The sequence below is a fragment of the Tamandua tetradactyla genome, chromosome 4, assembly GCF_023851605.1.
Source record: "Tamandua tetradactyla isolate mTamTet1 chromosome 4, mTamTet1.pri, whole genome shotgun sequence".
Lineage (NCBI taxonomy): Eukaryota > Metazoa > Chordata > Mammalia > Pilosa > Myrmecophagidae > Tamandua > Tamandua tetradactyla.
The window spans coordinates 168,568,447-168,584,368 of record NC_135330.1 but is presented as its reverse complement, the minus strand read 5'-3'; the positions used below and the strand labels follow the sequence as shown (position 1 = coordinate 168,584,368).

Sequence of the window (15,922 nt, the reverse complement as noted above, 5' to 3'; positions counted from 1 at the left end):
AAAGTATTTGCATAGTCCCCTTGTGGGACTGGGGAGAAAGGAATAAATATTAGACTTCCCCAACTAGGGAATTCCTGATATTCTTGCAAGCAGTGGAGATAACCAGTTCAATAGGCTGAGCTCACAATCTTGGGTCATGCCCTTATAAAGCTTATTCCTGCAAAGGACAGGGTAAGCCTACTGATAATTATGCCTAAGATTACCCCCAGAGAACCTCTTTTGTTGCTCAGATGTGGTCGCTCTCTAAGCCAAAGTGGCAGGTGAACTCAACGCCCTCCCCCACTATGTGGGACATGACTCCCAGGGGTAAAAATCTCTCTGGAAAGGTGGGGCCTGACTCCTGGGGATGAGCTGGGACTTGGCATCATGGGATTGAGAAAGCCTTTTCAACCAAAAGGGGAATGAGAGAAAAGAAAGAAAAAAAGTCTCAGTGGCTGAGAGATTTCAGAGTCAAGATGTTATCCTGCAGTTATTTTGATTCATTATATAGATATCCCTTTTTAGTTTATGGAGTATTGGAGTGGCAAGAGGAAAGTACCTGAAACTGTTGAACTGTGTTTCAGTTGTCTTGATTCTTAAAGAGGACTGTATAATCATATAGCTTTTACAAAACCTTGTGTCTTACACTTTTTTTTTAAACATGGGCAGGTGCCAGGAATCAAACCCGGGTCTCCAGCATGGCAGGCAAGAACTCTGCCACTAAGCCACCACTGCACTGCCTTTATGCTCCTTTTATCCAGGGTATGGACAGATGAGTAAAAAAAAAAAGTATAAAAAAGTAAACAAATAATAGGGGGCGATAAAGGGTAAACACTGGGTAGATTGAAATACTGTGGGTCAATGAAAGGGAGGGGTAAGGGGTATGGAATGTATGAGTTCTTTTTTCTTCATTTTATTTCTTTTTTTGGAGTGATGCAAATGTTTTACAAATGATCATTATGAAGAATACACAACTATTTGATGATATTGTGAACCACTGATTGTATAATATGGTTAAGACTGTGTGTATGTGTGTATTTCTCAAAACAAATAAACAAGCAAAAACAACAAAATAAACAAACAACAAACACCAGTTTCAAGAATCAAGAAGCAAGTTAGGCTACCGATAAAGCAAGCCAAAAGATCTTCAAAATATGTTGTAACGCTCCAAATAAGAATGAAAGTATTCATTAATTCAGATGAGGAAATTAACTATTGCTAATTTTAACTGATGCTTCTCTATAAGTGAACGAGTTGGTGTATTAACTGTAAGTAACTTATGGGGAAAATTTTTGGCTCATTCAGGCAATGGAATGCTACAAAACTATGAAAAACAAGGAGGTAGATACAGATCTGTAGATGGACTTTACAGGGAAAAATGTCTGCAAAATTTTGCTAGATCCAACAAACAAGTTGTGGAATAATATGCTCAATAATATTTCAGTTGTGCTTTGTAAAAATATACCTGAAACTGCATAGAAAAATTTGAAAAGATACATGTAAAATAACAGTTCTGGGAAATAGAATTAAAGAGGTTACAGTGGTAGAAAACTATTACCTCTTAGTTAACATTTTCCTATATGACAACAATTTTTATATAAGCATGCACTGCTTTATACTTTAGAAAAAAAATACGTTCTCCCCTAAATATCTACTGCAAAGATAAAACATGCTATAGTTACAATAAAATTCCCTAACAAAACACTATGCTTTTAAGGTCTTTCAAATTTCCATGGGTACAAGCTATTTTATCTGACACTGCTACCTATGTTTAAAATCAAGTCACATGGGTTTCCATTATTAGTGCTAGGTACAGACAGGCTCTAAGAAGTACACAATGGGAAATGTTTCAAGTCCAAGTCACTGCTTTAACTGCATGAGATTCTGGCTTGTAAATTTTTTTTTCTTTTAAGTGAGGCTTTAAAAATCCAAGCAAACAGAAAGAACCCAGCCCATAGCTGGATCCTCCAGCAGAGAGCCCATCTTAGCAGGAGCTATGCCACTGGGCGCCAGGCTACCAGACATCACACAGCCTGGAATTCTGATTCTGGGGCAGACTTGGGAAAATTGCATCTTTGCTACATGCAGAGAGAGCCACCTAGAGGCAGCACTCGGTTCTATAGTGAGCCCTGGGTTTCCCAGGAGGCCTCACTTTAACTGTCTATGGCTTTGGGTTCTGGTCAGCAGTTCTTACTGCAACAAAGCCCGATCTGTATTGACCTACAAGATTTTGTGTTTATTTAGGCTAAAACTGGTCAAAACAGTTACTACGTAATTTGTTACTAAAGATCTGAAACATTCAGTGAAACTTTTTAAAACTTTTATTGCATTATGACATTGTATTTTACTGAGGTTCAATCCCAAACACTGAGGTGTTCCCTTTGACCCCTGCTTCACCAAACTCTTTCTTTCCTTGTGTTCTACAGTCAGAATGGGAGGACAGTCTGGAAAGTATACTAAGGCCTGGGACAGAGGTGGTAGTGATGACAACTATGGAGGATCCTGAGAAGTCAGGCTGAGCGTAGTGGGAGATTTATATACTACCCTACCTATGCCACCACCTGCTCTTCCCAAAGGCAATAAAGGAACATTTGGATTCCCTCTTCCAAGCATTCTATTCAGACCAATGGAAGTCTCTGCCATCTTGCTATTCCCAGCTACCAATAATAAAGGATCTCAAGGAGGCATTTCTCATTTCAGATGGGCCTGGGACACGATTTCAAAGAGCAGTCCCTGGAACATGGAGACCAAACCCACAGAATGCCTTTGTGCTCACCCACTCCGTGGGCTTGGTTCCTCTGGCTTTCCAAAGATATTGCCTCTGCCTGCAGGTACTGCCCTGCCCAAAGTTGAGTTTAACTGTTTAGAAGCTTGTGGCCAAGAACCTGACATCCATACACATTGAGATAGATGAAGAGAAGGGCCTCTGAATGGTAGTTGAACAGGATCCACTGAGAGGCTGCTGGTGTCAGTCCTGCTGTGGTTAATTACCTTTCTGAGGTCCTGTTCTTCCCACACACGCAGCCTCAAAGAAATGAATGTCATAATGAATCAGTTTAACAATATTATGAGACTTTCAGCCCCAATGTAGGGTGCAAAAGCATGAGGTTTGGCATGTTGAAGGACCATCAAGCTGTCACTAGAAACATTACTGCTTTTGATGGATCCATTCTCTATCTGCCTGTTAAACTTCAACAAGCTCTTGAGTTAAAACTTCAAAGATAAACTGATGGTGCCGAGATAAGCATTAAGATTCAACTGACAAAGATCCTGGAGCCCTGTTCTGACCTGTGCATTTCCTTCTACAATGCTGTTTTTCATTGGGTAATGAAACTTTTCGATATGAAGCTTGTGGAGAGAAACTTCTATGACCCAACAAGTGCTATGGTATTACAACACAGATTGCAGATCAGGCCAGGCTATGCAGCTAGCATCCAGAGGACAGATGGAGGTCTGTTCCTGCTAGATGATTTCTCCCATAAGGAATAGATACCAAAAAATAGCTTCACAATGTCTGATGGGAAAGATATCACATTTTTGGAATACTACAGCAAAAATTATGGGATCACAATTAAGGAACAGAACAGATCAAATGAGAGACAGAATAACCAAGGGACGCTGCTAAAAGATGAAATCCTGTTGCTGCCTGAGCTTTCCTTCATGAATGGAATTCCAGAGAAATGAAGGACTTCAGAGCTATGAAGGATTTGACCCAGCAGATCAACGTGAGCTCTAAACAGCACAATAATGCTTTGGAATGCTTGATACAGAGAATTTCAAAAAATGAGACAGCCAGCAATGAAATGACATGTAGGGGTCTGTGTCTGCAAAAAGAGTTACATAAGATCAAAGGACATGTTCTTCCAACAGAAAGAATTAACTCAAGAAACACTTTATCACATCTCAAAAACTAAACTTGGTTAAGGAAATAACCAGAGACCTTTTTATTGTGACTGTCCCCATGCTTTTCTGGATACTCTTATACCCAAAGTGAGCAATGGGTATAAGAGTATCCCATAGATACTAGAGAAGTATAACTAGCTCCACTGGCATGCGAATGAGCCCACCTGCCTGGGTTGAACTAAAGGAGGACCAAATAGAGACTTACATCAGAACCATTAAATCCATGCTGGGAGTTGAGATATACAGATGGTTGGTTGCATCATCATGGGCACACGTGATGATCTCTATGCTGCCATCAAAAAGCTATGCTGTGTGCAGTCTCCAGCCCTCTCACAGGTCAGCAACATCCAAACCACTGGTCAGCCTACCAGACTTTAGATTGTGGTCCAGAAAATTTTGCTTCAAATCAAATGTAAACTGGGTGGTGAACTCTGGGGAGTGGATATTCCCTTGAGACAGATGATGGAGATTCGGATGGATGTTTAGCCTGACCATAGCAGAGGCACGTGTCCCATAGTTGGTTTTGTCGCCAGCATAAATCTTACCCTCACAAAATGGTATTCTGGTGTGATATTCCAGATGCAACATTAAGAGATTATGGATAGCCTGAAGCTCTGCCTGGTGGGCATCTTAAAAAAGTTTTATGATGTGAACAACTGTCTACCAGAGAAGATGGTGTACCGTGATGGAGTGTCTGATGGCCAGCTAAAGACAGTTGCCCACTATGAGATCCCTCAGTGTTCAGAAGCTTTGAAAATTATCATCCCAAGATGGTGGCATTTGTAGTTCAGAAGAAAATCAGCACCAGTCTGTACCTGGCTGGTACTGAACATTTTGTGACTCTCTTCCCCTGAGACTGTGGTAGATCATACAATAACAAGTTGTGAGTGTGTGGATTTTTACCTTCTTGCCCATCATGTATGGCAGGGCTGTGACATTCCTAACCACCATGTCTGTGTTCTTAACACTGCAAACCTGAGCCCTGATCATATGCAGAGGATGACTTTCAAACTGTCCCACATATACTGGAATTGGCCAGGTATCATCAGAGTTCCAGCTCCTTGCAAGTATATCCACAAGCTAGCTTTCCTATTAGGACAAATCTTGTATCATGAACCAGCCATCTAGCTGTCTGAGAACCTATTCTTCCTACGTCTGGACAGACTGCATGGTAGGCTGGTTAAGAGAAATTAGATTTCTGAACTCAGCTGTGAACTGCAGGATCAACAGAGATTGAAGAGGAATTTTTGTGTTGGTGTTTTCCCTTTCTCCAACCCAGCAGAAATAAGATACCTTCCCCCTCTAACTTTTAAACCTGATAACATAAAGGAAGTTCCATTCTAAGTATTAACTAGACATTGCTTTGTTACCTTTGTAGAGCAAATGGAGGTAGTACTGCTACTGCATAGATGGAGGGGCTGAATATGGGGAAAGCAAGCTTTAAGAGCTTCCAAAGCTAAAATGAGCTGTACAAACCTGTAGAAGAGTTATACCTCTAAGGTATTATGTTGTTCCCATTTCTCGCACCAGAGGTGATAATGAAGTCATCACAAGTTTCTTACTGTTGAGAGTTACTTTACTTGGGCAATTGGGAAAGGTAACAAAAAGGCCTGTGAAGCAAAGTTTTTCAAATAGATACTGTTGTTGCTGGCAGGTGTGAAAATCGTGGGCCCCTGCTAACTTACTCTTCCCTGAGGAATGAGTTTATGACACCTGTCAGACTTGAAGGAGATTTGAAGGTAGGCTCTTAGCTATTCTGTGGCCTCTTAAAAATTTTCAGTTTTCTTTTCCCTATATATTTTAGTTACTTTACAGTGTGTCACGTTAATTTCCACACATACACACATCCCTACATCTTTGCTTTTTGTTACTGATCTTAGGAAATTTCCATTTTTTACACTGAGACCAGAACAAGCAGAAAAAATACAACAGCTAGGAAGATTCAGGATGGGGTGTGAGTTTTATTCAGTCTTTCTCACGTGCTGTGTAATCTTCATTTCTGTTTATGTTTGTACCTTGAAATACTCATTTTGCTTGCACAATAACCTCTTTCTGGCTGTTGGCTCACTTTGCTGAGAATTTTTCTAAATTCATGTCAAGATTTCCAGAAGTTGGCTTTGGAATACGTAACACTTCCTAGTGCCCAGCCAGCACAGTTTGGAAAGTTAATACTACCCCCTCTGCATTTCAGTATTTTGGGGAAACTGTTTTTTTTTTTTTGCATGGGCAGGCACTGGGATTTGAATCCGGGTCTCCTACATGGAAGGTGAGCCACTGAACCATGCCCTGTTTTTTTAATATGGTTATTTTGTACTGCTTTTAAATCTTCTTCTAGCACCTCCAGGCTTGATTCTATCTTATCTGCTTTACTGAGTTTTAAAAGTCAGCTTTATTTAAACTTTTCATATTTTAATTAATTTATTTTGACCTGATGGTAAGGAGGGGATAAAGAGGAACTTCCCATTTTATACAAAAGTATGTGAGAAGAGATACTTAAACTTAAAACTCCTTGGAAAAAATAAACAAGAAAGTTTTTGGTTGTTGCAGAACCAGTAGAAGTTGAGAAGGTATAAACAATACTGTTCCTCAAGAATACCTCTGTGTTTATATGGAGTGCAGGACATAGGGTGAGGCTGAGACCTGGGATTTAAAAACCAATCAATCAAACAAACTGAATCACTGGTCAGTTCTGATTCTCTTTGGAAGCATTTTGAATTTCTCTTTTGAATCTCGGTTTCCTAACAATCTTTTCTCCATATAATCAGAAAAGGTAAATACTTGAATAGAATACAAAAGTGTCTTCAAATTTTATTCTTGGTTTTCTTGCCTTGTTTTTCAGTTTTTAATGCCAAATGAATGGACTGTGGGGTGGGAAATAAAACCAAATTTGTAAAAACAAAAACTAAAATCAAACAAAAAGAACAAAACTTTTATTGCATGATGTACTTTTTTTAAGTTATTGTTTGAGAATAATGTCTTTTTATACCCCAGGAAATAGTTACCCTGAATAACACTGTGAACATCCCCTCCCTTTTATTTTTTTTAAACCATTACATGTTAACATAATAAAAAGAACAAAAATCAAGCTACATAGTTAAAATCTCTCTGAAATTATGAAAAATTATGAAAATAATCTCTCTGAAATTAGTATTAATTAATAGGCTCAACTCATGGACTGAATAAATTCATCAATGTAAATGAACATTTTCGAAATGTGAAATGAGCTGATTTAAGGATTGATGCCAATTATCTAGAATTACCAGACTATATAGTTCTTATATAACTCAGATTTTTAGTTAGGGTATTCATGCTTGAAATGATAAATTTTTACAATTCAACTGAAAAAATCATCATTTATTAGGACTGTTTCCATTCAGTTTTTAAGCAGAAGTTTAAATTTGTGACAGACAAACCTACCACAAAATCCTATTTTACCATTAAATGCTTTCTAACTCTGCAAAATCTTAAACTATTTATTCTTCTCTTCTTGTTTGTGAGCATCTGGACATAAAAATAGAGCCTATGTTAAATGTAACATAAATCAATTAAAATATTCCTAAGAACTTTCCTGTGAGAAAGTTACTAAAGAAGAACTACTTCTACTATCTTTAGGAGCAAGTCCAAACAGCAGCCCCAGAAGAAAAGAAGCGTAGAAGTAGTAGCTAAAATCACCAGCAGACTTGAAGTATGATTCTTTCTTTCAGTCAACAAATGAGCAGATGTTAGAGTAAATGGAAGTGGAATACAAGAAGATAATATAAGTACTGACCTTAAATGTCATTTTTTATTTTATTTTTTTGTATGCTGTATGTCAGGGGTCACATTTTATTCTTTTTCCACTGAATTTTCATTATTGCAGCACCATTTGTTGAATTTTTTGTTTTGTTGCTTTTTTTTGTTTTTCTTTTATGTTGAATTTTTATTTAGTGTTTTTTTTGTTGTTGCTATTTGCTTGTTTTTTCAGGAAGTGCACAGGCTGGGAATTGCGTTGCAGGCGATAATTTTATCACTGAACTACCCTTGCACACCCTTAAATGGAATTCTGAAAGTGGTAAAGATCAATCTGAAGCTAAGAAAAACACCAAGGGAAACAAATTACTTATGAAAAAGTAAATGTGTTTCAGGCTACAATGACTGAACAATAAGTACTATTCTTGTAACAGCTTAAGTAAAAAAGAACTTGATCTAACAGAAACTAAAGAAATGAGATTAAGGAAACTTTCAAGTTCCTGAGTACACTGAAGATCAGAAGAGAAGGAAAGCCAACTAAAATGTAATGGACACCACTCCCCTACACGGGACATGACATCCAGGGATGAAAATTTTCCTGGTGGCATGGGAGATGACTCCCAGGGATGAGTCTGGCCCTGGTACTGTGGTATCAACAACGTCAACCTGACCAAATGGGGAAAAGAAGTGGAACAAATAAGGTAGCAGTGGCTGAGAGAGTTCAAATAGAGCTGAGAGGCTACTCTGGAGGTCACTCTAATGCAAGCTTCAGAGAGACACTGTTATCCTACCATAACTTGCCAAGCCCCAAACAAAACCATTCCTGCCAAACCTAAAGAATATTTAAGGCGCTATATAAGATTCTACAAAGACTCCATGCACTAGGTAACATTCCAGAAACCTACAACCTCCAGATGGGTCCCTGGACCAGTTAGGTCCTGAAACCTAGAGGACCCAGCCTCTCCTGTACATCAATTTGTTTCATCTCCCTATCCCACATTTATAAACAGCTCCTTCCAACATGAAAAAGTTAGAATGGGCATAGTCCAAATACCCCTAAACAGTGGGAGAGAGATCAAAGATCATGGTGGAGTTAAAAGAGAAGTAGGGTTTAATACACGAGTATGGCTGCTGAATCATTATACTAATATTTCTTTCAGTCTCTAGTATCTCGGAGCAGCTAGAAAGTAAAACCCTAAAATTGTGGAATGCCAACCCATACCAAACTCTGAAATCTGCTCTACAACTAATTGTTGCGATGTGCTCTGAAATTTATTGCTTTTTTTGTATGTATATTATTTTTCACAAAATAAGAAAAAAAAGTCCTTCCAGCCTCCAGTGTTTTGGAGCAGCTAGAAAGACAAATCTGAAATAGTGAAATGGTAACTCATAACAAACTCTAAAATCTGTTCTGTAACTACTTGTTGAAGTGCACTTTGAAAATCATTGCTTTTTCTTTTTTTTTTTTTTGTATATATGCTATATTTAACAATAAAAAATGTTTAAAAAAACACAAAAACCATAATGGGCAAGTAATTTACAGCACCCTTTTCCTTCCTTCCTTCCAACAAGTCCTCTCCTGCGTATGGGGAGTTGATTTCTATGCGGTTCAGGTGTATGTTATCCAGGCCTGGCCAATCAGAGTGAATCTCCTAAACATAGAAGAGTTCATGAATGGGCATATGATCAAGACAGTACCTCTCAAGAGCTTTTTTGCTATATGTATATGGAGGGTGGGGTGAGGAGAGGAACTGAGGGAGCAAGAGAGAATAAGAGGTTTCAGCCACAGTATTTAGGCTACAGGACTGCATCTAAATAAAGATCCATGGCTCCTAATCTTGCTAGGAGTGGACAAATGGTTCAACTTAAGATCATTGAAAAGACAAATATTTAAGAGGAAATACATGAATTTAGTCTTCCTGTTCACCATATCTAGCACTTTTAGCTTAAAAGTATGTATGATATGGCCCAATATAGAATATGGGCATTTGTAAGTAATATTATCTGGAAGAATAACAGTGATTATACTTGAAAGATGGGATTTTGAGATTATTTTAATGTACTCTGTTTGAATATTGTGCAATAACCAGTAATACTTGGAAACAAAAATAAAATAGTTCCAAATGCTTTTTGATTTGACACAAACTGGTAAAGACCTTGTTAATGTTATATCATGTTACAAAATAAGACATGTTAAGCAAAATATGTGTTTTATTTGAAGTGGATGCTCTTTATTAAACATCATACCAAAGTTAAATTTTGTTTACCCATGGTATTCTTCATTGCTTAAGTTTAGAAAATAATATGTTTCTGATCCAGGCCCTTCCTCAAAGCATATATATGTTCCTTTTAACTGTACATCAATAAAAGAAGTATCTTATATATCAACTCTATGCACTAAAAGAAGCATCAAATATTACAATAATACAAACACAATTAAAAGATGATATTTTAAATGTTATTATCAATATTAGTATAATCCTCTGGCAAATAAAAGCCACTATACTTCATGCTGTTACTATTGTAACAAGAAAGGAAAACCAATTTGCTATATTTTATGCAGTTAATTAATTTATATGTTCAATTAAACAGAGGTTTCATCTTGAAAAGGAAAAAGCCCAAAACTCGAAATCTTCATATCTTACCAGTGATGCTGATAATTCAATAACATGCTTTTTTTCAAGAATTCTAACTTTTGTTTGTCTTCAGCTTTCTCTGTATGGTATGTTTTTGTACAAACATGATTACAGGACTCCTCCTTTTTAAATGTGAACTGTATAAAAATAAAGTGAAAAGCAATTTAAGAAAAAATATTCAAAGCTCACAGAGTTATACAACAAGAAAGAGTAAAATTACTGATCTCATTAGACTGCTTAAGCACATTAATACTGGTAATAAACATTTATAAACTTTTCACAGTTAAATCAGATTTAAATTTCAATTTTACTGTTTCTTTCAAAACTAAGTTATCTAATTTCCTTTTGCTAGGTAACACATATTCTTTTTGATAACTTCAATCTACTCACTTTAAAGTGTAAATGACTCCTAGCAGGGAAATATAACACATGTAGAACAAGATGGACCACCAGTGTCTCCATAGTAAAGTTCCATGACCATATTTTACTATCTTTTTTTTAGGGGAGGGTGTGTGCATGGTATGGGAATCAAACCCAGGTCTCCTGCATGGAAGGCAGCATTCTACTACTGAACCACCTATGCACCCAATGATCATGTTTTAGAAAGTTAACCAAAGTTAAAAAAAAGAAAGAAACTTAAAGATTTCTTCAATACCCCTTCAATCTTGGAGTCCAGGACTTACTTTATGTGGATACGAATAATGATTCACAATACTAACATAGGTTTACATTGAATTATTAGGACTCATATATGTTTCAATTTTAAATATATATTTCCTACATTTGCACACTGGTGTCTCTGGGGGCAGTGGTCATCATCCACAGAAATGGAGGTAGCCTAAAGGGTATAACAACTGAGGAATGGAAGAAGGCACTATGGTGTATACATACAGTGGACTACTGAATTGATGCAAGAAGGAATGAAGTTGGGAGGAATGCTGTGAACCTTAAAAGCTGTATGTTGAATGAAATGTCAGGAAAAAAAAAGACAAACATTATCATGCCTCAATCATATGGACTAACTATAATATAAAAATTTGGTGAACTTCCCCCCTACGTGGAACATGACTTCCAGGGGTGAAAATCTCCTTGGCGGTGCGGGAGGTGATTCCCAGGGATGAGTCTGGCCTTGGCACCGTGGGATCAACAATGCCATCCTGACCAAAAAGGGGAAAAGAAGTGTAACTAATAAACTATCAGTGGCAGAGAGAGTTCAAATAGAATCGAGAGGCTACTCTGGAGGTCACTCTTAAGCAAGTTTCAGTTAGACATTGCTACCTATCATAACTTGCCAAACCCCAAACAAAATCATTCCAGCCAATCTTAAACAACAGTTAGGGCAATATATAAGATCCTACAAAGACTCCATGCACTAGGGTAACTTTCCTGAAACCTATAACCTCCAGATGGGTCCCTGGTTCAGATAAGTTCTGAAATCTAGAGCATCCAGCCTCTCCAGAACATCAACTAGTTCCATTTCCCTACCCCATATTATTGACAGCCCCTTTCAATGTGAAAATGTTGGAGTGGGCATAGCCCAAATACCCCTAAAGAGTGAGAGAAAGATCAAAGGTCATGGTGGAGTATAACACAGAAGACATGATTTAACAAATGAGTATGACTGCTGAATCACTTTATTGATATTTCTTTTAGTCTCCAGTATCTTAGAGCAGATAGAAGTAAAAATCTAAAATTGTGAAATTGTAACCCATGCCGAACTCTAAATCTCCTCTAAAACTAATTGCTGTGCTGTACCTTGTAATTTATTGCTTTTTTGTATAGATGTTATATATCACAAAAAAGAAAAAAAAAGTCAATTATGATGATAAAAAAAAATTTATTCCTTCTAGTCTCCTATATTCTGGTGGAGCTAGAAGGAAAAATCTGAGAGGATGGTATGGTAGCCCATGACAAACTCTGGGATCTGTCCTATAACTATCTGTTGAAGTGTGCTCTGAAATTAATTGCATTTCTCTTTCTTTGCTTTATATATATTATAATATGCAACAAAAAGAGAGAGATTTCAAACAGAGAGAGGTTATCCTGGAGGTTATTCTTGTGCATAATAAAGATATCCCTTTTTAGTTTATGGTGTATCAGGGTGGCTACAGGGAAGTAGCTGAAACTGTAGAACTGTGTTCCAGTAGGCATGTTTCTTGAAGATAATTGTCTAATGATATAGCTATTGCATGTGACTGTGTGATTGTGAAAACCTTGTGTCTGGTGCTCCTTTTATCCACGGTATGGAAAGATGATTAAAAAACATGGATAAACATAAACAAATAATGGGAAGAACAAAGGTTAAAATAAATCAAATAGATTGAAATACTAGTGGTCAATGAGAGGGAGGGGTAAGGGATATGGTATGTATAAGGTTTTTCTTTTTTATTTATTTTGCTGGAATGATGCAAATGTTAAAAAAAAAAAAGATCATGGTGATGAATACACAAAACCATAAGACAAGGAGTGCCCAGGTGGTTCAATGCTAGAATGCTTGCCCATGTGGGAAATCAGGTTTCGATTCCTGACCCATGTACTCCCCCAAACAAAATAAAACAAAAGGGCAAGACACTATTTCATACCCACTAGCATGGCTACTATTTAAAAAAACAGAAAATTACAAGTATGGAGAGTATGCAGAGAACAGAAACATTTGTTCATTGTTGGTGCCAATGTACAATGGTCTAGCCTATTCCTCTGGAACTTAAGCACAAAATGACCATATGACCTGACAGTCCCACTTCTAGGTATATACCCCAGAGAATTAAAACCAAGAACTTGAAGAGTTATTTACATATCAATGTTCATAGCAGCATTATTCACAATTGCCAAAAGATGGAAGCAACCCAAGTGTGCTGGTTTGAAATGATGTATGTACCCTAGAAAAGCCATGTTTTATTCCTAATCCCATTTTGTAAAGGCAGCCATTTCTTCTAATCTCTATTCAGCATTGTATGCTTGAAATTGTAATTAGATCACCCCCCCAGAGATGTGATTTAATCAAAAGTGGTTGTTAGGGTAGATTAGGCGGTGTGTCTACACCCATTTGGGTGGATCTTGATTAGTTTACTGAAATCCTATAAAAGAGGAAATATTTTGGAAAAAGCAGGATATTCAGAGAGAGCAGAGAATGCTGCAGCACCATGAAGCAGAGAGCCCACCAGCAAGCGACCTTTGGAGATGAAGGAAAACACCTTCCAGGGAGCTTCATGAAACTGGAAGTCAGGAGAGAAAGCTAGCAGATGATGCCATGTTGGCCACATACCTTTCCAGATGAGAGAGAAACCCTGACTGTGTTCACCATGTGCCTTCTCACTTGAGAGAGAAACCCTGAACTTCATTGGCCTTCTTGAACCAAGGTATCTTTCCCTAGATATCTTTGATTGGACATTTCTATAGACTTGTTTTAATTTGGACATTTTCTTGGCCTTAGAACTTTAAACTAGCTACTTATTAAATTCCCCCTTTTAAAAGCCATTCCATTTCTGGTATATTGCATTCTGGCAGTTGGCAAACTAGAATACCAAGTATCCATAAACAAATGAATAGAAAACAAAATGTGTTATATATTTACACTGGATCATTATTCAGCTGTGAAAAACAATGAAGTTCTAATACATGTGACAACATGGGTGATCCTTAAGGACATGTTGAATTAAAAAATCCACACACAAAGGACAAATAGAATATGACCTCATGAATATGAAATAATTAGAATAAGTACATTCACAGATTCAAAAATTAGAATACAGGTTACTAGGAGCTGGGATTAGGGTAGGGAATGGGGAGTTAATGCCTATTTGGTACGAAATTTCTGGTTGGAGTTATAGAAAAGCTTTGGTAATGGATGGAAGTGCAACATTATGAATGTATCTAACATCCACTGAATTATATATCTGAATGTGGTTAAGGGGGGGTATTTTAAGTTGTGTATGTTTTAGAATAAAAAAATTTAAAAACAACATATGACTGTACCATACAGTGAACCCTAATATAAACTATGGATTATAGTTGTTAGCACAATTGTAATAATTTTGTTTCATCAAATATAACAAAGGTACCAAACTAATTAATACAAAGTGATATGGGGAAGAAGGCTATATGGGAATTCTATATTTTTTGCATGATTTTTATGTAAACCTGTAACTTCTCCAATAAAAAATTATATACATATATAGTTTATATATATATAAATTGAAGTACATAAATCATAAATGGCAAAGTCTGGATTTAATCCAGTAAGTTTAGCTCTAGAGAAAGTGTTCCTAATCAGTATGTCTGCTGCCTCTCCTTATAAAATGCTTAGTTGGGAATTTTACATTTCAAACAATAGTAAGCTATAGATTTATTTAGTAGTACTTTTACATTGTTTGGCTACATACTTATAATACTTTCTAGCTCCCAAGAGAAGAAAATCTTCCTTATCATGCAAGTCTCTTATTGTTGTACTTTTATATTTTCAATAAAATAACAAAAACATAGGACTTATGTTATTGAGAAAAAATGTTTTGCTGTAATTTCTCCTGAATCATTTCAGTGAGGTTTTAAAATTCTTTCAGAAATAATTTTACGGACGTCACTAATTCAAATATTTTATCACCTTAAGAGTTAAACCTGGGTTCAAATCCAACTTCATTTTGTTGTAAGACCTTGGTAAATTGCTTAATCCATCCCAGCTCCAATAATCTTACCTGTAAAATGGTTTTAACAATATCTACCTTGCACAATTAATAGCCTGAAGTAATATGTGCAAAACACTAGCAGGTTGACTGATGAAAACAGATGTTTACTAAATGATAGTATTGTTACATAAGCCACCACGACCTTTTAGCAAATGGTAGAAAGTCCCACATATTCTGAGGGAGACCCAGAACTCCTGGCAAATGCATCTTACAAAATCTCTCATCTATGCAGCCTTTTCTGCCTTGAGACCATCAAAACTAAACTCATTATGCCCTTACTCCTGCTAACATTCGTCACCACTAGAAGTTTCAAATTTCCAGGACATCCTTTCTTCTTTCCCACAATGAATCCAAAGATGGATATACACATCCCTCTTTCTAACCCCATTTCTCACATGTCTCCAGTTTCTTAAACCCTTCTACTATGCTCTTTGGAATTCACTGTTTATCAGCAGAATCCCTTTTATATTCTCAGCCTCTTCTAAGTGGCTTTCCCTAAGGATGCTGCCTTTTAAGTAGTGGCTGCTTCTCTCTCAATAGCCCATAGCATTAGCCAGACCATTCTCACTGCACAAAAGAAACTCCCCCAGCTTTCGGTAAACACATGAAAAAGATGCTTAACACCATTACTCATTAGGAAAATGCAAATCAAAACCACAATGAGATATAACTTCACACACACCAGGATGGAGATTTTTATAAAATGAAAAACAACAAGTATTGGCAAGGATGCGGAGAAACAGGAGCCCTCATGCATTGCTGGTGGGAATGTAAAATGGTACAGCTACTGAGGAAAACTGTTTAGCAGTTCCTCAGAGAGCCAGCCATACCACTCCTAGGTATAAACCCAAAAGAATTGAAAGCAGGGACACAGACAATTATACACCAATGTTCACAGTAGTACTATTCACAACAGCTGAAAGGTGGAAACAACCCAAGTGTCTACTTACAAATGAATGGATAAACAAAACGTGGTATATAAATACAATGGAA

At 37.0% G+C, this 15,922-nt stretch overlaps 1 protein-coding gene, 1 long non-coding RNA gene and 1 pseudogene across 2 annotated transcripts in view; 2 read left to right on the top strand and 1 right to left on the bottom strand.

The window, feature by feature from the left end:
• Positions 1-15,922, top strand: part of LOC143681507 (uncharacterized) — a 127,038-nt gene that overhangs the window by 26,748 nt on the left and 84,368 nt on the right. The gene's annotated exons all lie outside the window — the stretch shown is intronic.
• TM9SF2 (transmembrane 9 superfamily member 2) overlaps positions 1-15,922 on the bottom strand; it is a 98,275-nt gene that overhangs the window by 36,871 nt on the left and 45,482 nt on the right. Inside the window, exon 4 of the mRNA XM_077158585.1 lies at positions 10,257-10,384. Within this exon, the coding sequence (XP_077014700.1) occupies positions 10,257-10,384 (128 nt within the window). The remainder of the gene's footprint in view (positions 1-10,256; positions 10,385-15,922) is intronic.
• On the top strand, positions 1,976-5,462 carry LOC143679629 (piwi-like protein 2 pseudogene; annotated as a pseudogene).